This window comes from Dipodomys ordii, unplaced genomic scaffold, assembly GCF_000151885.1.
Source record: "Dipodomys ordii isolate 6190 unplaced genomic scaffold, Dord_2.0 Scaffold17, whole genome shotgun sequence".
NCBI classification, from domain to species: domain Eukaryota; kingdom Metazoa; phylum Chordata; class Mammalia; order Rodentia; family Heteromyidae; genus Dipodomys; species Dipodomys ordii.
The window spans coordinates 14,853,591-14,875,697 of record NW_012267233.1 but is presented as its reverse complement, the minus strand read 5'-3'; the positions used below and the strand labels follow the sequence as shown (position 1 = coordinate 14,875,697).

General features: G+C 40.3%; 1 protein-coding gene across 1 annotated transcript in view; it reads right to left on the bottom strand.

Moving 5' to 3' along the window:
* Positions 1–800: 800 nt before the first annotated feature.
* Positions 801–22,107, bottom strand: part of LOC105982767 (chromosome unknown open reading frame, human C8orf37) — a 21,877-nt gene continuing 570 nt past the window's right edge. The window contains exons 2-6 of the mRNA XM_013012441.1: positions 18,672–18,750; positions 13,410–13,474; positions 12,846–12,911; positions 8,935–9,030; positions 801–1,195 (exon numbers count right to left, since the gene is read on the bottom strand). Coding sequence (XP_012867895.1) covers positions 1,042–1,195; positions 8,935–9,030; positions 12,846–12,911; positions 13,410–13,474; positions 18,672–18,750 — 460 coding nt within the window. The 3' untranslated portion in view covers positions 801–1,041. The remainder of the gene's footprint in view (positions 1,196–8,934; positions 9,031–12,845; positions 12,912–13,409; positions 13,475–18,671; positions 18,751–22,107) is intronic.

Genomic DNA, 22,107 nt, shown 5'->3' with positions numbered 1-22,107 from the left:
GCCCCACAACCGGACCCCACCAAAAAAAGAATTGTTTATACATATATAAATGGATATTTGTTAAGATAGAAACTAAATAACTTTTGATACTATAAAACAAAGGGAGAGGATATAAGCTAAAACTGGTAATAGAACATTATCATTATTATGTATAGTTCTGCCTGTCACTGGTGAGGTCCATGAGCTATAGGCAGTGTTTTACAAATATCTGTATTCCTGACAACCCTTCAGCTAGCCACTCATCGTGTGGTTTTACTGAGTTCAAATTCGGATCTCTGGCAGTAACAGATCAGACTGGAGGAGGTGCTGTGAACATTTCTACAATGACTTCTCTACCCTGGCTAGATTCATTTTACGGCTATATATGAGGAATGTGTATATTAAATATTATTAGCAGACAACACTGCAATTGCTAATTAATGGCCATATAGTTCTACAAAACTCCAGAATTAAACTTTCCATGGGACAAGAGGTAGCCTAGCAAAAAGTCTGGGTTTGTTACCTTACTAAGTGAAGCATCCACGTACCAAAAAGGAATAATTCTGCCAGGCATGAGTGGCTCACACCTATAATCCTAGTTATTGAGGAGGCTGAGATCTGAGGATCACAGTTCGAAGCCTGCCCAGACAGGAAAAGTCCTTGAGTCTCTTATCTTCAAGACAAGACTCTTATTTCAGTGGTTAATACCACCAAAAAGGCTTGGGAAGTGGAGCTGTGGCTCAAGTGGGAGTGTGCTAACCTTGAGCAAAAAAGCTCAGAGACAGTGCCCAAGCCCTGAGTTTAAACTCCAGGACACACACACACACACACACACACACGCACGCACGCACGCACGCACGTATGCACACGCACACACATGCACACACACGAGAATAATTCTAAATTGTTATAGTATAGTATGTCTGTCTCCTCCAGTTCATTGTGTAGTTAAGTGAAATTCCAAAGGCGTGGGATTAGTATATACCTCTGTCTAAATATGATGGCGATCAGTTAAGAGTCTATTCTTACTGATGCATTTGTCCGAATGTAAAGTCTGTATTCCTAATGTTTACCACAAACCCAGCGAAGCTGATGATCTGTCTGCAGGTTTGTCAGTTCTTCAATAGTTCTCCAGCTACACTGACAGGCATAAGCCCGGGCTCCTTTCTTCGTTGCCAGTTTTGTTTTTAATTTGTGGAAGTCCGGCATGTTGTTCCTGTTGGTAAACAGGAAGGCTTCATCATTATGGCTTTGTTCAGTGTTTAATGACACAGAAGTTCTAATCGCTTTAGCTTCCTATTGTTTCCAAGCAGATTATCTTAACAGCAAATGACCTTAGTTCCTTCTCACAAATAGAAGACAGGCTTCAGCAGTTTCTTTCTGATGATATTTCTCTGATATTTAGTACTACTTTTTTCTTTTAAAGTCAGGGTGTTGCTAAGTTGCCCGGGCCAGACTCCTATTCACGGTCCTTCTGTCTTAGCCTCCCAAGTGCTGAGATTATAGGCATGCACCATCACACCCATTTAATATTCAGCACTTTTTTTTTTTTTGGGTCCGGGTGGGTCCTGAACTCTGGGCCTGGGCGCTGTCCCTCAGCTCTTCAGCTCAAAGCTAGCACTCTACCACTTGAGCCACAGCGCCACTTCCGGCTTTTTTCTTTTTGCTTATGTGGTGCTGAGGAATCGAACCCAGGGCCTCATGCATGCAAGGCAAGCGCTCTACCACTGAGCCACCTTCCCAGCCCTATTCAGCACTTTTTAATGGTAATCCTATAGCATATTTATTAAGATGTTGTCTGTAGAATACAGTAGTAAAAAGGTTGAAGAATTACTGATTTGACTTGTCAAAGATGACATGAACGGTGGTTCTCCTATCTCAGATTTGCACGTATATCATAAAAGTTAACAATATAGGAAGTGGAGAAAATGTAAGAAGCACAAAGGTAATAAGCTCTTATGAAAAACCCTTAACAGCTGGGAGCTGGTGGCTCACGCCTGTAATCCTAGCTACTCAGGAGGCTGAGATCAGAGGATCGAGGTTCAAAGCCAGCCCAGGCAGGAAAGACCGTGAGACTCCTATCTCCAATAAACCACCAGGAAACCGGAAGTGGTGCTGTAGCTCAAGTGGTAGAGCGCTCGCCTTGAGCTGAAGAGCTGAGGGACAGCGCTCAGGCCCAAAGTTCAAGCCCCACGACCACCAAAAAAAAAAAAAAAAAAGAAAAGAAAAAAGAAAAAAAAGAAAAACCCTTAACAGAGGAAAAGGTGCCTGCTACTTCTGCATGTTGAACTGTCTGTATCTTTCATTTATTTCAGTGGCTTTCTTATTTAGCCATACTATCAGCATCAAGTATATGCCAATCCCCAAATAAATGTTGACAAGACAGTCATGAAAAACAATAATCATTAGATTTGGTGCCTTTACAAAAAGGAATACAGAATTCACTATAAATTTCATTAATAAAGAAAATCAATTATAATTTTATGATATTCACATGCTAGGTTTATATAGGCATTCAAAATGGAATGACAAAATATATAAAGTGAAATGATGAAACGGTAGAAACACTAAAGGGAGGCAGTGCATACTTTGTGCATCAGAGTGCCCTCTGGTGGTCAGTGGGCACCACATTCATCCTGTACTACAAAATTAGGCAATGATTTAGGCATAGACCCTAATGAATCCTCAGAGATATTCCAGGCCAATGGTCTGACTAGGAAAGTGAACTTTTAACTAGTTAAGTGACTTAGCTAAGGTTATAGGGTTATAAGGTTATAGGGTTAGAACTGAGTAAGTTTTATCTGAAAGAAAAAAAAAATCAGGCTGTGCACCTGTGGTTCACACCTATAATCCTAGCTACTCAGGAGGCTGAGATCTGAGAATTGGGATTTGAAGCCAGATTAGGCAAACAAATCTGAGAAATTATTCCAAGTAACAAGCAGGTCAATATACACATGAGGAAATGCTAAAACCTCCCTGGCCATCAAGGAAATGCAAATCAACCTGGAGATTCCATTTTACCCAGTAAGAGTGGCCAGCATAGATAATTTGAATAATAAAAAATGATGGGGGGGTGTGTGGGAAAAAAAGGAACTCTATTACAATGTTGGTGGGAATGTAAACTAGTACAACCACTCTGGCAGTTCCTTAAAAAACTAAACATAGCTGGGCGCTGGTGGCTCACGCTTGCAATCCTAGCTACTCAAGAGGCTGAGGTCTGAGGATCACATTTCAAAGCCAGCCTGGGCAGGAAAGTCCATGAGACTCATCTCCAATTAAACATCAGAAAACCGGAAATGGTACTGTGGTTCAAATGGTAGAGTGCTTGCCTTGAGCTGAAGAGCTCAGGGACAGCACCGATGCTCAGAGTTCAAGCCCTATGACCAGCAAAAACAAACAGACAAAACTAAAGAGAACTACCCTATTATCTAGCCATATCATTCTTGCCCAGTGTACTGCAAGTCAGGATACAGTAAAGACTTTTGCACATCCATGTTCATTGCTGCATTATTCACAATAGCCAAGTTATGGAAACAGCCCAGATGCCCTACAATAGATGAGTAGCTCAAGAAAATATAGTACCTATGTATAATGAAAGTGTACTAATTATACAATATGATAACATTGTATTAAAATATTGTATGCATAATACAATATAATCATTTGTGGGGAAATGGATGGACCTAGAAAAAATTATGTTAAGTGAAGTAAGTCAGGCTCTGAGAGACAAATGGTGCACATTTTCGTTCATATGTATTTCTAAAATACAAACGTGACAATGTATACAGTCATATCCATATATACACAAACGATTTGCCAAAAGGATGGTATGCTTAGGGAGGAGTCCAGTGGTGTAATTCCTCTGAATATCTAAAGAACCATTTAATAAAAGGAATACCAGAAAGCCGAAACATGCTGTGTGTGTGTGTGTATGTGTGTACAGGGGCACAGGAATGGAAGGAGGAAGGGTGAGCAAATGTAGTCATTACATTCAAGGCTTAGTATGTACAAAGGGCTAGGGATGGGATAGGGAAAGGTGGGGGGAAAAGGGGTGATATTGACCAGCACGCATTGTGATCATAACCTGACTTCTGACATCTGCAATGAAAACCCCTTACTTGCAATGACTTAATAAAAATAAATATTTAAAGGAAAATAACCAGTGAAATGACGCAAGTAATGACGCAAGTGGTAGAGTACCAGCTCTGAGGGAAAAACAGAGCCAAGAAAGGGTGTGAGCCCTTGAGTTCAAACTCCAGCACACAAAAAAAAAATCACCACAACTAAGCTAATTAAAATGAGAGAATATGTTTTTTATTCATTTTGCTTTAAAAAAATTGTACTGTGGTTTGAACTCAGGCTGACATACATGCTAGGCTGCCACTCTACTACTTGAATTATGCTTCCAGACTTTTTGCTTTATTTTCAGATTGGGTGTTGTGGCCTGGAGCACTATCTTCTTACTTTTGATTTCCACACAGTTGGAATGATAGGCCTACACTGTCATTGTGTGTGTGTGTATGTGTGTGTGTGTGTGTACATGAGGTCTAGCTAAATCACTTTTTTCCTAGGCTGGCATTAAACCACAATCCTCTCAATCCCTACTTCCTAGGTAGCTAGAATTACAGGCATGAGCTACCATGGCCAGATATACTCTGAATGACAAACCTAACTTAACTTCACATCTTATTGCTTTTATTTTTGTTTGTTAGTTTGTATTTGTTCCTGTAATGGGGCTTGAACTCAGGGCCTGGGTGCTGTCTGTGCCTGAACTTTTTCATTCAAGGCTGGTACTCTATCACTTAAGCCATAGCTTCACTTTTTTTTTTTTGCTGGTTAATCGGAGGTAAGAGTCTCACAGACTTTCTTGTCCTAGCTGGCTTCAAACTGCAATCTTTAGACCTCAGCCAGGATCTTGAGTAGGTAGGATTACAGGTGTGAGCCACAGGAACCTGACCTAATCTAACATTTTTATACTTGACCGAATCCTTAGAGATTTTAGGAATAGGAATCATGAGTAGTCAGAAAACTGATACACTACAAGTGCTTTTTCCCTTTCTAAAGACAGGGTTTTTTTTTTTTTTTGTCGGCCATGGGGCTTGAACTCTGGGCCTGGGTGCTGTCCCTCAGCTCTTCAGCTCAAGGCGAGCACTCTACCACTTGAGCTACAGTGCCACTTCCGGTTTTCTGGTGGTTTATTGGAGATAGGAGTCTCACGGCCTCTCCTGCCCGGGGCTGGCTTTGAACAGCGATCCTCAGATCTCAGCCAGCGCCCGGCTAAGACAGGGTTTTCTTATACAGCCCAGACTTGGCCTCTAACTTATTCTGTTGCGTAGGCCACTCGAACTTGTGATCCTCCTGCTTAGCCTTCTCAGTGCTGGAATTACAGACATGTGTCATCACACTCAGTGCCGGGAGCTTTTTAGGAAGAATATATGTTCAAAGTTTAGGAAATAAATTATCATTTTTCCTTAATCACATAAATTAATAAAACGATAAAAGTGTTTTTCTTGGTGACTGTGGTTCAATAAGTATTGATTTCCTTCCTTCCTTCCTCCCTCCTTCCCTCCCTCCCTTCCTTCCTTTTTTTTTGTTGGTTGTGGGGGCTTGAACTCTGGGCCTGGGTGCTGTCCCTCAGCTCTTCAGCTCAAGGCGAGTGCTTGAGCCACAGCGCCACTCCCAGTTTTCTAGTGGTTTATTGGACATAAGAGTGTCACAGACTTTCCTGGCTTTGAACCGTGATCCTCAGATCTCAGCCTCCTGAGTAGCTAGGATTATAGATGTGAGCCACTGGTGCCCTGCTCCTTCCGTTTTTTTGTGTGCCAGTCCTGGAGCTTGAATTCAGAGCATGGCATTATCCTTGAGATTCTTGTTCTCAAGGTTAGTGCCCTACCTCTTGAGCCATAGTGCCATTTCCAGCACTACTGGAGATAAGAGTCTCATGGACATTCCGGTCCAGGCTGGTTTTGAACTGCAATCCTCAGACCTCAGCCTCATGAAGTAGCTAGGATTACAGGTGTGAGCCATCAGTGCTTATTCACTCTTGTTTCTTTTAGAAAGTTCTAGCACTTGTCAATACTAGGATACCTGATTTCTTCATCTATAAAACAAGAGCAATAAAACAATAACATGGCACTGTACAGCATTTTATCCTGCAACAGATATGCAGAGTGATACCACTGAAGATAGACAACTCACTGCACTATGGGAAACACTTTCAATAGCATTTGCAAACCTGTTTTTCCCTTTCTTTTTCTTTTATTCAGTACTAGGGATTGAACTTAGGGCTTTGTATTGCTAGACAGGTGCTCTACTACTTGAACTATGTCCCTAGCCCTTTTTGCTTGAAGTTATTTTTCAGGTAGGGTCTTGTTTTTCCATGTCCAGTTTGGCTTTGACTGTGATCTCCTATTTTAAACATCCTGTACAGCTGAGCTGACAGGCTCATGACACCATGCCCAACTTTCTTCACTGAGATGGAGTCTTGAGACCCCTCTCTCATCTATCATATTCACATTTATTGAATTCATCTATGATCAACTGTGCATTATTTGACAGCAAAAACTGGATACTGAATAACATCTGTTGGATTAAGAAATGCTAGTAAGTTGTGCAAAAATAAATGTCATTTATATCTTGGTTGGGACAGCCTATTCTTTTTTTTTTTTCTGCTCCCGGGTGCTGACCCTAAACGCCTTTTGCACAAGGCTAGCACTCTACACGTGAGCTATAGCACCACTTCTGTTTTTTTTTCTGTGATTAATTAGAGATAAGAGTCTAAGTTTTGAACCTTGACCCTCAGATCTCAGCCTCCTAAGTAGCTAAGATTATAGGTTTAGCCACTGGCACCTGGCTAGCTTCTTCTTTAGTTGTTCCATTCTTTTATCTCTCAAACATATTCCTAGTCATCTTGATAGTCGAGATACTATCCACTGATTTAAATAATAACACAAAGTTTATTTTTAGTACAGTAATAAATCTTCTAGTAGTCACTATTTTTTTTCCTGTGCTGGTCCCTGAGGCTTGAACTCAGTATCTGGGTTCTGTTTCTGAGTTTTTTGTGCTCAAAGCTAGTGCTCTAACACTTGAGCCACAGCTCTACTTCTAGCATTTTGGTGGTTAATTGAAGATAAGAGCTTTATTGACTTTTCTGCCCAGGCTGGCTTCAAACTACAATCCTTAGATCTCAGCCTCCTGAGTAGCTAGGATTACAGAAGTGAGCCACTGGTGTGTGCCTGCCTGCCTACCTGGTTTTTTTCTTTCTCTTTTTTTCCTTCCTTCCTTTCTCTTTCTTTCTTTTCTTTCTCTCTTTCTCTTTCTTTCTTTCTTTTTTTTCTTTCTTGACAGGGTGATAACATGTAGCTCAGGCTGGCCTTGAAACCATTATCCTCCTGCCTTAGCCTCCAGAGGTGTGTATGCCATGCCTGGCTCCAATGTTCTTGCTGACTCAGATGCTGCATAATTCAGTTCCTCATGTACCAATCAAGATAGTTTATAAAAATGCATGGTGTAGAAATGGAGGGACAAAGGTGAGCAAATGGAGCAGTAGTACTCACTAAATACTGTTTAAGGTGAACTATACAACTTGTGGGTAGGGAGGGGAGGAAAAAACTGGGTGAGAGCAAGGGAAGGGCTCTTGACTTATGTAACTGTAACCCTTCTGTACCTCACCTTTATAATAACAATTAAAAAGTATGTGATCTAAGCTGGGTGTTGGTGGCTCGTGCCTATAACCCTAGCTACTCAGGAGGCTGAGACCTGAGGACAGCAGTTCAAAGCCAGCCTGGGCAGAAAGTCTGAGAGAGACTTATCTCCAATAAACCACCAGAAAACCAGAAGTGGTGCTGTGACTCAAGTGGTAGAGTGCCAGCCTTGAGTTGAAGAGCTGAGGAACAGCACCCAGGCCCAGGGTTCAAACCTCATAACCACACACACACACAAAAAAGTATGTGATCTCTCTTGTTGACACATGATGATTATTAGCCGGAAGATACTAAGTGGGTTTAGAAAAAGTGGGAAACTGAAATTGAAAGCTAACATTTCCAAGTATGGGGAAAAAAAGTAGGCTAAATTTGAGAGCAGGGGTTCTGAACTTTGGACTTCTGGGACAGAGCTAGGCTTTATTTGGGTGAGGAACTATAAAGCCTCTGAGGTTGTAATTTTCCCTAGGCTTGTATGTTTTATGTGTGGATTATGAGTGCATGTGTGAGTTTAATGCCAAACTGGGTGGTGAGGGAACCAGGGAAGATGCAGGACACACTGCAGTCTGAGAAGCAGGGAGGGCTTGGTTAAGAAAATGTCAGGCAGGTTCCCCAGGAACTTGCACAGCCATCAGAAGTGGGCACGGAGAACAGAGATGGGCTTAAGTCTTAACAAAAGTAAAAGTAGAAGAGAAGGCTGGGCAGAGCCTGGAGAGGCCTAAATGCCTGCTAAGAAATTTGATTCTGTGAGTAGAGGAGTGTTGGGTATAATAGTAGCAAACTTAGAGCTATGCTTTAGAAAAGCATGGTCTGAAAGACCAGCGAATACTTCTACACTGTTGTCCAGAAATAACAAATCCTTATTTAGACTGACAGAAAACAAATGGAAAGGAAGAGGTAAGATGGCAAGAAAAATACGGAAGAGAAAGCCACAGGATCTGGCCAAGACCAGGAGACAATACAGCAAAATGAGAAATGCAAAGTCTTTCATATACTTTTTCAGAGTGAAGTTCCTTAAAAACATATCCAAGGGCTATATCTGATGTCTCAGACCTCAAAGCCCAGGTACGTGGGAGGAGGAGAAAGCAGAATGGAGGCTGAGTGGAACAAAAGTTATTGAGATCCTGTTTTGAAAACAAACTAAAAGTGAATGGCTGCAGGCGTGGCTCATGTGCAGTAACACATTTGCTGACCAAGGTGAAGTTCACAGCCCAAGCCCCAGTACTGAAAACAGACAGAATCGGAGGAAACATACCTGAAAAACAGGTAATCACATGATTTGTCCCACATATAGTCGCTGTAGCTCACTACCCAGAAATCACAAGCTATACAACGCAGACGGTCACATGCTCTGATCAAAGAAAAAGAAATGTTCATTAGAAACTATACGTATCACAGGATCCATTTACAGATTACAGATTAGTCAATATGTAAGCAAAAAGTACAGATTAACTATGAGTGTTTGTACTAAGGAATTATTTACACATCTAAAGTTCAGGTTAATTTTTGCATACCTCCAAGATCTTGCACATGAATACATATAAGCACACATATATAATAACAGACATAAAACAAAGATCTATATATCTTTTTTTTTGTCGGTTGTGGGGCTTGAACTCTGGGCCTCTGGGTGCTGTCCCTGAGTTATTCAACTCAAGGCTAGTGCTCTACCACGTGAGCCACAGCGCCACTTCCTATATATCTGTTAATTAGATGATGTTCAAATTATATCGGAGGGAGCTCTTTATTTATGCTACCTAAGTGCTTTTCTTCCTACTGAAATTTCCAGAAGCTCTCCTATCAAAGAATATATGACACTACCCTGAAACAAATCTATCTCTACTGTAAAAGACTTCTGTGCTGGAATCATAGCTTATGTGTTTTAGTTTCCCCATGACCTGGCATCAATGTATTCATTTGTTTGGTTAAAATGTATTCATTTGCTTGTGGATGGCTCATGGCTACTCCTTGGTGTAGCTCTTTGCTACTCAGGAGGCTGAAATCTGAGAATCCGGCCAGGATAGGAAAGTCTGTGAGACTTACCTCCGATTAACTACCAGAAAACAGGAAGTGGTACTATGGGCTCAAAGTGGTTGAGCACTAGCCTTGAGCAAAAGATCTCAGAGACAGCACCCAGAACCTGAGTTTCAGGTTCAGCCCCACGACCAAAAAAAAAGATGAAAACTTTTCAACAGATGGTCAAATATGTCTCTTTACTCCTTATCCACCAAGTGCTTATAAATGACAACAAAGGAAAAAAAATATTCACTGTCACAAGTACAGTTAGCAAAGTGCATGGACTCTGGGCATAGAGAGGTAGGCTGAAATGCTGATCCTATTATTATTATTTTTAGTGTCAGTACTGGCTCAGCTTGCTTGGCTTTCTTGCACATAGCTGGTGTTCAACCATTTAAAAATATATATAAATTTCATAAGCAACTCTATATTTTCTTTCAATTTGTTAACCATTTATGAAGGTATATCTGGTACATATGGAAATTCAACAGATTCACATTTGTACAAATTTGAATTCACATTTTGGATGTACAAGTCAGCAAATGCAAAGTGATGGTTCCCAAAGCGACCATTATTTGCTTGCTTATGCATCTAGCTTATTACATGACTGCACAGAGTGTTAACTTTAATGCCTTAATACATATATGCAATTTGGCTGAATTATTGCTGTGGTGGGAGTCATTATTTAGAATCTCCTGACATCTTATATGTGTAAAATCTCAACCATAATGTTAAATACAGCTTTGTAATTTAATTTAAAATTTAGTAGTTTATTTAAATCTATTCACACTACCACATTTTCTTACAAGTAATGGTCAGTTAAAGAAGTCATTTCACTGCTCTGACTCACTCTACTAGATCATAATTAGTACAGTCTATGGAATAATCCAGTCTGGCAAATGGTTTAAAAAGTATGCTACAGATAAAATTCAGTTGGCTTGAAAATAACGCCTTGGTTTTTTATCTATATCACTTACTAATATCACTACGCAACTATTCTTTCTCTTTTCCACAAACTGAGCTAAAGAACTAAATCTTTTTTTTTTTTTTTTTTCTGTGCTGCTCCTGGGGCTTGAACTCAGAGCCTGAGTGTTGATGCTGTCCTTGAGCTTTTTTGTTGAAGGTTGGCACTTTGCCACTTGAGCCACAACTCTTCTGGCTTTATTGGTGATTAACTGGAGTTAAGAGTCTTCTGGGCTTTCCTGCCTGGATTGGCTTTGAACTTCAATCTTCAGATCTCAGCCTCCTGAGTAGCTGGGATTACAGGTGTGAAATACCAGTGCAGCTCCAATAGCAAAAGCAGTTACTTCCTTGCTACCCACATTAAAAGCAGTAAATTGGTGCACTTGAAAGTGTATTTTACAGGTTAGGGGTCAAGTTTCCAGTTTGAGTCCTTGTTTCATAATAATGAAAATGACCCTGGGCAAAGCATATTACCTGGGAATTTTATTTTTTGTATTGGACCTGGGGATTGAAATTAGGGTCTGGATGTTGTCCCAGAGTTTTTTTTTTTTTTTTTGTCAGTTGTGGGTCTTGAACTCTGGGTCTAGGCACTGTCTCTGAGTTCTTCAGCTCAAGGCAAGTGCTCTGGTACTTGAGCCACAACGCCACTTCCAATTTTCTGGTGGTTTTATTGGGGATAAAAGTCTCACAGACTTTTCTGCCCAGGCTGGCTTTGAACCATGATCCTCAGATCTCAGCCTCATGAGTAGCTAGGATTACAGGCATGAGCCACCAGCGCCTGGCTGTGTCCCTGAGCTTTTTTGCTCAAGGCTAAGTGCTCTATCACATCAGCCATAGCTCTACTTGCAGCTTTTTGTTGTTTAATTGGAGATGGTTAACTGGAGACAGACTTTCCTGCCTGGATTGGTAGTAAAAAGTCTATGAGACCCTTATCTCCAAATAACCATCAAAAAGGTGGAGGTGGAGTTGGGGCTTAAGTGGTAGAGCACTAACTGTGAACAAAAAGCTAAGGAACAGCTTAGGCCTTGAGTTCAAGCCTCAGTACCAGCAAACAAACAAAAACCCCAATAAAGTAATGTAGGAGGTAGCCTTATTGCCAAAAATAGAACCAAAGATAGCAAGGCAGTGCAAAGATTTTCTTAAAATCATTCTGTATTGTGAAAATGGTGATGGAATACGCTAGGAATTAACATGGGCTTGGAGTAAGACTGTCTGAGATACTGGGTAAGAAAGTGAGTCTGGATGGGGCTGGGAAGGTGGCTCAGTGGTAGAGCGCTTGCCTTGCAAGCCTGAGGCCCTGTGTTCGATTCCTCAGCACCATATAAGCAAAACGAAAAAAGCCGGAAGTGGCGCTGTGGCTCAAGTGGTAGAGCGCTAGCCTTGAGCTGAAGAGCTGAGGGACAGTGCCCAGGCCCAGAGTTCAGGCCCCACAACCGGACCCAAAAAAAAAAAAAAAAAAGAAAGAGAGTCTAGAAAGGAGAAGGGAACATACAAGCAGTAGTGGTGGGGTTCTGGTTTAGAAATATGTAAATCAAGTGACTGTGCTTGAAAACTTTTTGTGTAATGAGGACCTGTAGTTTTCTGCTGTTTGGCGAATCAGTGTGGCTGAGGCATCGTGGGTAGTGCCACTGTACTGCTTCCCACTGCCTGGAAGGTGCTTTCTCCTGGTGTTTGTGAAAACCAAGCTTAAGGACTGGTGCTGGTGGCTCATTCACGCCTGTAATCCTAGCTAGTCAGGAGGCTGAGATCTGAGGAGTTTGGTTCAAAGCCAGCCTGGGCAGGAGAGTCTGTGAGATTCTTATCTCCAATTAACCACCAGAAATTTGGAAGTGGCTCAAAATGATAGAGTGGTAGAGCAAAAGAACTCAAGGACAGTGCTCAGGCTCTGGGTTCAGGTCCATGACTGACAGAAAAGAAAAAAAAAGAGAACCAAGTTTGACCTTAGTGAGCTAGGAGTTTCTATACAAGAACACACACCCTACATCACAGCCCTTGGTAGCTAATTGCCAAGAAAAAGAAACATTTCAATAAACTGTCCTTAGAATGCCTAATAAAATATGCTTCTCATTATAAAATAAATTGATGCCAAGATGGTAAGAACTACATCTCAACAAAACAGCATCGATTAAAAAAAAACAAAAACAAAAAATCCTACTGGGAAAGAATAAGGTATTTGTGACATCCTACCTCTGTGATGTATTCGTTCCAATCCCCCATGGAACACTGCTTCCACTCAGGTACACTGGTCCGCAACTGGATGTGTTCAAAAGAAAGAAATAGGAGGAGTTAATTTGGCCCCACTGACTTTGTGTGCTTCTAATCAAATTGCACATCTCCCCTAGCAAGCCAGCTATTTTAAAGAAGAGGTATTTATTTTATTGGACATAACCTACATATTTAGGAACACTCAAAGAATCCAAATGAGTCACAGAAAAATGTGTTTGCCAAATAATGTAAGGAACAAAGTAAATGCTACAGAACATAACAGAACATTAATTTTGAGAAACTGTTCACACATTTTTTAAACACAGAAAATTATTTACAATAGCAATAATCTCCCATTTAATTTCCTTTATACTAAGGGGGGGGCCCAGACCATAGAGGATATTGTTATTGATCTTTCTCCTAAAGACCAACCTACATTTTATTCTTCAGTGTCACTGCTCTTCAAATGGTAACAAAATCTATTAGACTAGGCTCATAGTGTTTGCTCACTGGAGTGTGTAACTCACTAAAGCGATCTCAACTTACCTTTTACTGAGGCCTTGAATAGAGGCTTTGGTAGATGTGTTACCTGAAGATCTAGATTTTAATTTCTGTTAGAAAACAAAATAAGAGGCCAAGAGTAACTGAGAATGACAACATGAAAGCTAATATTCTTTGTTTTAAACTATTACTTTAAACTATTTTTTAAAAATTTGGTAGCATCATTTTGTAAGTGTCTGAAAGGAAAACAATGATCATGACCATTTAAAGGTTAACAAGGAAGTACAAATCCATAAGGAATTTGTAAATTACTTTCCTACACTGACTTTTAAGTATAGGAAATTGATATACTGCCACTAGCATGGTAAGATTTACAGTCACTTTATAACTCTTCAGTTAATATCAGAGTTCAATGATTTAATATGAAGGACCTGCTATTTAAAACTTAATTCTGGAAAAATTCAATTGAGGAAGAAAAAACCCAAACCAACCCAGACTAATTTTTAAAGGCTGTGAGTGGTATGCATCTGAATTAAAAATAAATGAACCAAACTCCTGTATAACTTCAGGAATATTAGTTTTGACCAAAGGGAATGTTATCAACCAATAGATTTTCAAGGAAAATGTAGTTACCTAGTTATAATTAAACAGTAGTTCCTAATGATTACATAATCTGCCCATCACTGGCCAGCATTATTAAGTGTTAACTGGTATATGTTCTTAAACAACATAAACCAAGCACATATTAGGACCACCACTTTTAGGAGAGGAAGTAAGATACAGGAAGTCAATTTTAACTATGTAGAGACATGCCTTCATTTTACTAGTGAGTGAGGAAGTTGAATGGAGGCAAAAATATTTTGTTCTTTCTCTTTTTTTTTTTTTTACATTAAACAGGATATTTCCCCCCCCCTCACATCTGAAAAATAGTAATGTGCATGGGTCTTTTCTTTTTTGCCAGTCCTGGGGTTTGAACTCAGGGCCTGGGCACTGTCCTTGAGCTTCTTCTGCTCAAGGCTATTGCTCTACCACTTGAGCCACAACACTACTTCCAGCTTTTTTTTAGTAGTTGATTGGTGATTAAGAGTCTCGCAGACTTTCCTACTATCCTCAGATCTCAGCCTCCTGAGTAGCTAGGATTAGAGGTGCCAGCTGGGTCTTTTCTTTCTTTCTTTTTCTTTTTTTTGCAATAAGCAAGAGGAGTTTATTTGGCGTTTGCGCAAACGGGCTCTCTGTCCAGGGCAGACAGGAAGTCCTGAGCGGTTACAGGCACTTTTAAAGACAAAAGCCACAGGATTAGCATAAGACCCCAGGTTCCCCAGGATTGGCTCAGTTTACTACTGGGGGAAGTTTATAACACTCTTTGTAATAAAACAATTGGCGCGGATGATCAAATGGAGATAGTCACTCAGGGAGATAAGGGTTAGGGAGTTTACAGAGTTACAGACTTGTGATTAATTAACATTTGGCCTGGGTCTTTTCATATTAGGAAATGTTTTATATTACCATCCAAACCTGACACTTTAATACAGTGACATTTGTTGCTTGTTTCTGGGCTTTCTAGAGTGGGTCTGAGTGCAGATAAAAAAAAATGTAACAAATGAAGCCAGCACCCATGCCTGGCTCTAATCCTAACTACTCAAGAGGATGAAATCTGAGAATTATGGTTGGAAGCCAGCCCAGGCCAGAAAGTCCATGAGAATCTTATCTTCAATTAACTACCAAAAAGCCAGGAATGGAGGTATGGCTCAAGTGACAGAGTATTAGCTTTGAGTGAAAAAGTTACAGACAGTGCCTAGACCCTGTGTTCAAGCCTCAGGACTAGCATGCATGCATGCACACATGCAGGCATGCACTCAAAATGTAACAAATGAGAGGGCCAAGGCTGCGTGAGGGTTAGTGCTGTGGGGTATGAGATGCCTGTGGGCAGTGTGGGCAGGACCATTCATTCATCAACACTTCTTTTACTCGCCCAATAAATATTTAACTCAGATCAGTTCTCTCCCTTAAGGGATAGAAAACCAGGTATAATAACTAGGAAGAAACATAGAAATGTACAAAATTTATTATTTCTTCATGACTTAAGAGCTATATTCAATTTAGTATATCTTAAAGCCATACCAGAGAAATATTTATCTTCTGAACCACTTCCAATTGAAAATAATGTCTCATATATAGATATATACCTTAGAATAGTTAATAAGTAATGTTCAGATGATTAATGTGTAACAAAAACATCATGCCATTTTCTTTTCTTTTTGGTTCCGGTCGTGGGGCTTGAACTCTGGGCCTGGGCACTGTTCCTCAGCTCTTCAGCTCAAGGCTAGCGCTCTACCACTTGAGCCACAGGACCACTTCTGGCTTTTTTCTTTTTGCTTATGTGGTGCTGAGGAATGGAACCCAGGGCCTCATGCATGCCAGGCAAGCACTCTACCATTGAGCCACCTTCCCAGCCCAATCATCCCATTTTCTTTACCTACTAATTAGAATCACCATTTGGCACTTAGGCTGCACTAATTTGGCACTTGTGCTTAACATTACCATTGCACTGACTTATCATGAGACAGGTGAATGAAAATGTCAAATTTACAAAAATTCAGATTTTAAAAGCTATATTAATACAGGTACTGCAATCCTAGCTACTCAGGAGGCAGATACCTAAGGATCAAGGTTCAAAGCCAGCCTGAGCAAGAGAGTCTGTGAAGCTAATCAATTAGTTAGCAAAAATCTGGAAGTGGAGTTGTGGCTCAAGTGGTAGAGCACTAGCCATGAACAAAAAAGCTTAGGGACAGTGTCCAAGTCCTGAGTTCATGTCCCAGGACCCAGATCCAACAGACAGACAGACAGACAGACACACACACACATGCATACACGCACGCACACATGCACACATACACACACTATTCCAATAAGATCATTCTTGGTCTCACTGACAAAAATACCAGTGGCCTACATTCATAACCTGTGCTTTTCAGTCCACTGTCTTAACCTTGTTTAGCTAAAAAACAACATGAAACAAAAACACCCAAAAGCTCTTGTGCTATATTTATTTCTTTGTTACATATATTTTCTGGGTTTTCTTTATGACCTTTGTAAATCAGACATTTGTTTGATATCTTTAAAAAATTCTAATGAGGGGCTGGGAAGGTGGCTCAGTGGTAGAGCACTTGCCTTGCATGCTCGAGGCCCTGGGTTCGATTCCTCAGCACCACATAAGCAAAAAGAAAAAAGCCGGAAGTGGCGCTGTGGCTTAAGTGGTAGAGCGCTAGCCTTGAGCTGAAGAGCTGAGGGACAGTGCCCAGGCCCAGAGTTCAGGCCCCACGACCGGACCCCAAAAAAAAAAATTCTAATGAGTAATGTTACACACATATCACACTGGTATAAACTAGGGTGTACAAACTCTCATACACTGCTGGTGAGAAAAACTAAACGACACAGCTACTTTGGAAAAGAATTTGGCAATGGGTGGAAAAGGTGAAGCTGAGCATAGAGCTTATGACCTAGGCCTTCCTTTTCTAGGTTTGCATAGGAAAAGACATCTAATGGAGTACTATTTGCAATAGTAAACTACTGGGTATAGTCTAGATGTCTATGGCCGGTGACGTGAATAAATAAGTTGTGGACTATTATATGCCACTTAAAAATTGTTTATGGTATTTACCTTCTTAATATATCAAAGCATTGATGGAAAGGATAGCAGTTACCTCAGAATAGGACTTGAGGTTTTAAACAATATCTCTGCTATTTATTTATTAAAAATAAAAGTTTGGAGGACACCCAGATCAACCTAGGCTACATAATGAGTTTGACTGAGGCCATCCTAAGCTACAGATGGCCTCAGTCTAAAAAAACTGTTTTAAAAATTAAAAATAAGTAAAATTTTAAAAAGCACAACAATACAGCAAAACATTGAAATATATTTAGTTTGGATAGCTATTAAGATATGTTCAGTAGAATGGTGACTATATTATTATTTCATGAACACTTTACAAAATTAAAAGATACATAAATATTAAAAAAAATTGTTGTTGTTTGAGCTGGTTCTGGGGCTTGAACTTAAGGCCTGGGCACTGTCCTTGAGTGTTTTTATTCAAGGCTAGAATTATACCCCTTGAGCCACAGCTCCACTAATGGCTTTTTGGAAGTTAATTGGAATAAGAAAGAGTATCATGAACTTTTCCTGCCTGGGCTTACTTGGAACTGAGATCTCAGCCTTCTCAGTAGACAGGATTACAGACATGACCAGCAGTACTCAGCTAAAAAGTTGAAATATTAACACTTCACAGGCTATTAGCAATAGCACTGCAGCTGAGATGCTAAAAATATACCTACAGTGGACGTTTTCTGTTTTGAGCTTTTTACAAAGGTGATTTTAGACAACAAATAAATACAAGTGAACAACCTGATAGCTGTGTGTTGACTTTTACACCAACAGCTTTCCTAGTTTATTCTTGCTGAGAAAGAAACAGGGAAGCACACAGTGAGAGTTTCTCATATATAATTTCCTCTATATTTCATTTTTTTTGGTCTGGTCGTGGAGCCTCAACTCTGGGCCTGGGCGCTGTCCTTCAGCTCAAGGCTAGCGCTCTACCACTTGAGCCACAGCGCCACTTCCATTTTTTTTTCTTTTTTGCTTATGTGATGCTGAGGAATTGAACCCAGGGCCTCATCCATGCAAGGCAAGCGCTCTACCATTGAGCCACCTTCCCAGCCCTATATTTCATTTTTTAAAAGTAACTGTACTTTTTTAAAGTAATTGTACTCAGGGTTCAAAGGACTACATACATATAGCCACTATGCCCTCTTTAAGGCTATTCTAATAGTCTAGAAATATATAGACTTACTAGCTAGGCGCCAGCGGCTCACACCTGTAATCCTAGCTACTAAGAAGGCTGAGATCTGAGGATTGTGGTTGAAAACTAGCCTGGGAAAGAAAGTCCATGAGGCACTTATCTCCAATTAACTACCAGAAAACCGAAAGCGGCACTGTGGTAGGGCGTCTGCTTTGAGATGAAGAGCTCAGGGACAGCGCTCTGACACTGACAAAACAGTGCCCCCCAACTGACAAAAACAAAAACCCAAAACAAAAACACCTGACTTGGGCTTGCCTTGCATGCCTGAGGCCCTGGGTTCGATTCCTCAGCACCACATAAGCAAAAAGAAAAAAACCAGAAGTGGCGCTGTGGCTCAAGTGGTAGAGCGCTAGCCTTGAGCTGAAGAGCTGAGGGACAGCGCCCAGGCCCAGAGTTCAGGTCCCAAAACTGGACCCCCCCCAAAAAAAAACAAAAAAAAAAACACTTGACTTACAAAGGTTTTTCTATCCAAGTTGGGTTCTTCAAATATTTCATTAATAAGACTATCAAGGTCATCTTCTTTTTCTGCTGATCTGAAAAAGAAAAGCACAGGAGAAAATCTCTCCTGAAAGTGTAAGAACAGATAAGCTCTTTACATGAGGACTTTTGTTTGAGGTCGGCTATTGAGATTATCATGCCAGGAGAAGGGTGATGTTAGCTCTTTTTCCTGTTATGGATGCAGCCTAAGATTTTGAGACAAAGATATACTTTACTGGTATAAATTCACATATGCTCTTTACTGTTGCATATGTAAAAAAGACAAGACAGCTACACCCACGTTACATTCAAGAGAAAACTGGGAATATACTTTTCTAAATGACATCAATTACTTCTTTAGCGAATATGAAAACAAATGGAATGTTAAGTAGTACTTGTTATAAGCAAAAGTTTCCACTGGATGTCAACCATGCCTCTTTCTAGAGGAGCCAAAGTTCACATCATCAAATGACAAGAAAAAAAGACAAAAGCCAACTCAAATCAAGCAAAGTAAAATTCTTGATGGGTCTGGGTGGCTCACACTACTCAGGAGGCTCATATCTGAGGATCACAGTTTGAAGCCAGCCAGGGCAGGCAAGTCCATGAGCCTTGTACCTCCAATAAACTACCAAAAAGCTGGAAGTGGATTTGTGACTCAAGTGGTAGAGCAGGAGTCTTAAGCAAAAAGAAGCTCAGGGACAAAGTGCAGGCTCAGAGTTCAAGGACTAGCACCAAAAACAAATAAACCCTCTACAACAAACAAATATAAATAAGCCAACCAACCAAAAAAAATAGACTCTCCCAAACAAAACAAACCACACACATGCTATCTCTTTATCTTTTGCTGGCAAAGTCATCCTGGATTATTAATATGCACTGTTTCTGTCCAAGACAACTTCTATTTAAAAGCAAACACAATATTTACTAAATGTCAGGCTCTGTCTTTACACGAGGTATCTTTATTACTCTAATTTTTAGGTGAAGAGAAGGCACTGAGAGATTCAGAGATTCAGGAGAAAGCAGGGCAGTCCACCACCTACCATGCCTTGAGATGAGTCCTTTTTATAGAGTTCAAATGTTGTGGATACTATCTATCAGTATTATCGCCACAGCTTCATTGGACATTTAATTGACTTGTTTTGGAAGGCAAGTTTGTTGTTGTTGTTTGTTTTGGCCAAACTAACTTAGAAATGTATTTACTCTTCAGTGTCTTAACACCAGGAGTTGTAGCTCTTCTTTGTTCCTACCTTGTATAAGATGAATTTAACATGATGCAAGAAAATCCAGAGCCTATTACTTCCTGCTTGATCTAGCCTATCTGCTTCATCCCCAGTCCCCTCCCCGTCTCTTTTATCCCTAGTGTCTTGCTTTCCCCTGGCTTGTTCCTTTGCTTTGAGAGCATGTTTAAAACTTTTCTCTTTAAGAAAACAAACAACTACCAAAAAAATCATAAAAAACCCCACCCCAACAAACTCAAGCCACTTTAAAAAATAACATTTATTTAAGCTGCTAACTTTCCTTACTCACTACTGAAAATAGTTTCCATCCATATGCTGCTTCTTCAAAAGCAGGTTAGACTTGGCATCAGTTGGTAACCTAGATGAATTTCTCAACTTAAAACTCCCAAAACGCCTAATCTGGTGAATGAAAAAAAGATAACAGTATTTACCTCCTAGGGTTGTGGAGATTAAATAAAACCTAGAAAGCATTCAGCATAGAAAAGTGACTCAATCAGTATTAGCTATTATTATTGTAGCTATTATCTGAGAGATTATATGTAAATATTCCCATTGGTATCACCCTAAACTACTTTGTTAGTACTGCACTTTTACCGGACCAATACAAATCTTTTTTTTTTCCTCTCAAAGACTGCTTGCAGTGTAGCTCAGGCTGGTCTTAAAGTCATGATTCTTTTGCTTCAGTCTCCTGCATGCTGGGACTACAGGCATGTGTTACCATACCTGGTTTCATATCGGTCTTAAAAAAAAAAACTTCATTATGTATTTTTCTGTATCATTTTGAATACTCTGACAAATTACATTTTAAACTACTATATTAGTTAATTTATTTCCTAGCTCTTTATTAATTTTAACTCAAGGCAAAATTTTAATGTAACATTATATACATATGTGATATATTCACATATGGAGAATATATTTAGAATTAGATTTATGATCTTTGTTGCTTTTTGCTTAGTTGCCAGACAAAATGTTTAGCACAAATGACAACACTAGTGATTCACTAAAGCTTTTATAAATTTATTACTGAAAATCTAGGGGCCCATTGAGAGTAGTGATCACAGTTATTTCTACATTTATTTAAAAAATGTTCCTTGATAGTCAAGTAATTTTTAGAACTTCTGGTTTAACCTACTTTAGAATTTTTTCAATGGTTTTATGTTCTAATACTTTTTTTTGTTCCAGTCCTGGGGCTTTTATTCAAGAGCCTAGATGCTGTCCTAAAGCTTTTGTGTTCAAAGCTAGTACTCTATACCACTTCAGCCATAGCTCCACTTCTCAACTTTTGATGGCTTAATTAGACATAAGAGTCTCATGGACTTTCCTGCCCTGGCTGGCTTCCAACTGCAATCCTCTGATCTCAACCTCCTGAGTAGGTAGAGTGCGCGGCTTGATAGTGATTTTTTAAAAAATAAATACATGTCAGTGTAAGTAAGTCTAGGGAATTGAGTATAGCACTTCCGGGAAATCACATACACACACCTCACAGATGTAGTTATAAAGTTAACAAGAAATGATCCAAAGGTGTCTCTGTGTAATTTCCCAAATATTCTCGGCAAATGGCAATTAACAAAAGATTCCCGCAGCCTTACTCCAAGTCATAACTTTGAAGGATGACTCCCAACTGATGATTTTTTTTTTGAGGTTGGGGGGAAATGGAGGAGGAAGTAAGTCCTATTAGTAATTATTACAGGGGGGGAAGGATGGGCAAATTTGAAGGTTTTTTTTGGGGGGGAACTAAAAAAAATCAAAGATTTAAGAAATGTCCCCAGATTTCGATATGGCTGTCAGTCAACTGCTTGTTCCTTAACTTGGATCATGGAGAGGAAAAGGTAGTTGGCTAATTAACGCAGACACTGTTGACAACAATAAACTCCGTTGATGAGTCTCATCTCATCTAACCCCGTGGGTTTAAAGACACTTCGGGTACTGCCAATTAGAAAGACGTTTTCTTCTTTCGCAGTGACAGGCCAGGGACTGCCCCGGGGAAAGGGGGCAGAGCAGGTTTTCTGCTAGGGAGCACCGCAGGGTTAGGAGAACTGCTGGGACGCGCGAGCTACAAACCACCTAGCCCCGGGGCGGCCGGGACAGAGGAGTAGCGACTCCACGAGCACGCGGGCCGGACCCGAGCGTGGACTCCAGCTCCAGCCCCAGCCCCAGCCCCAGCCCCAGCCC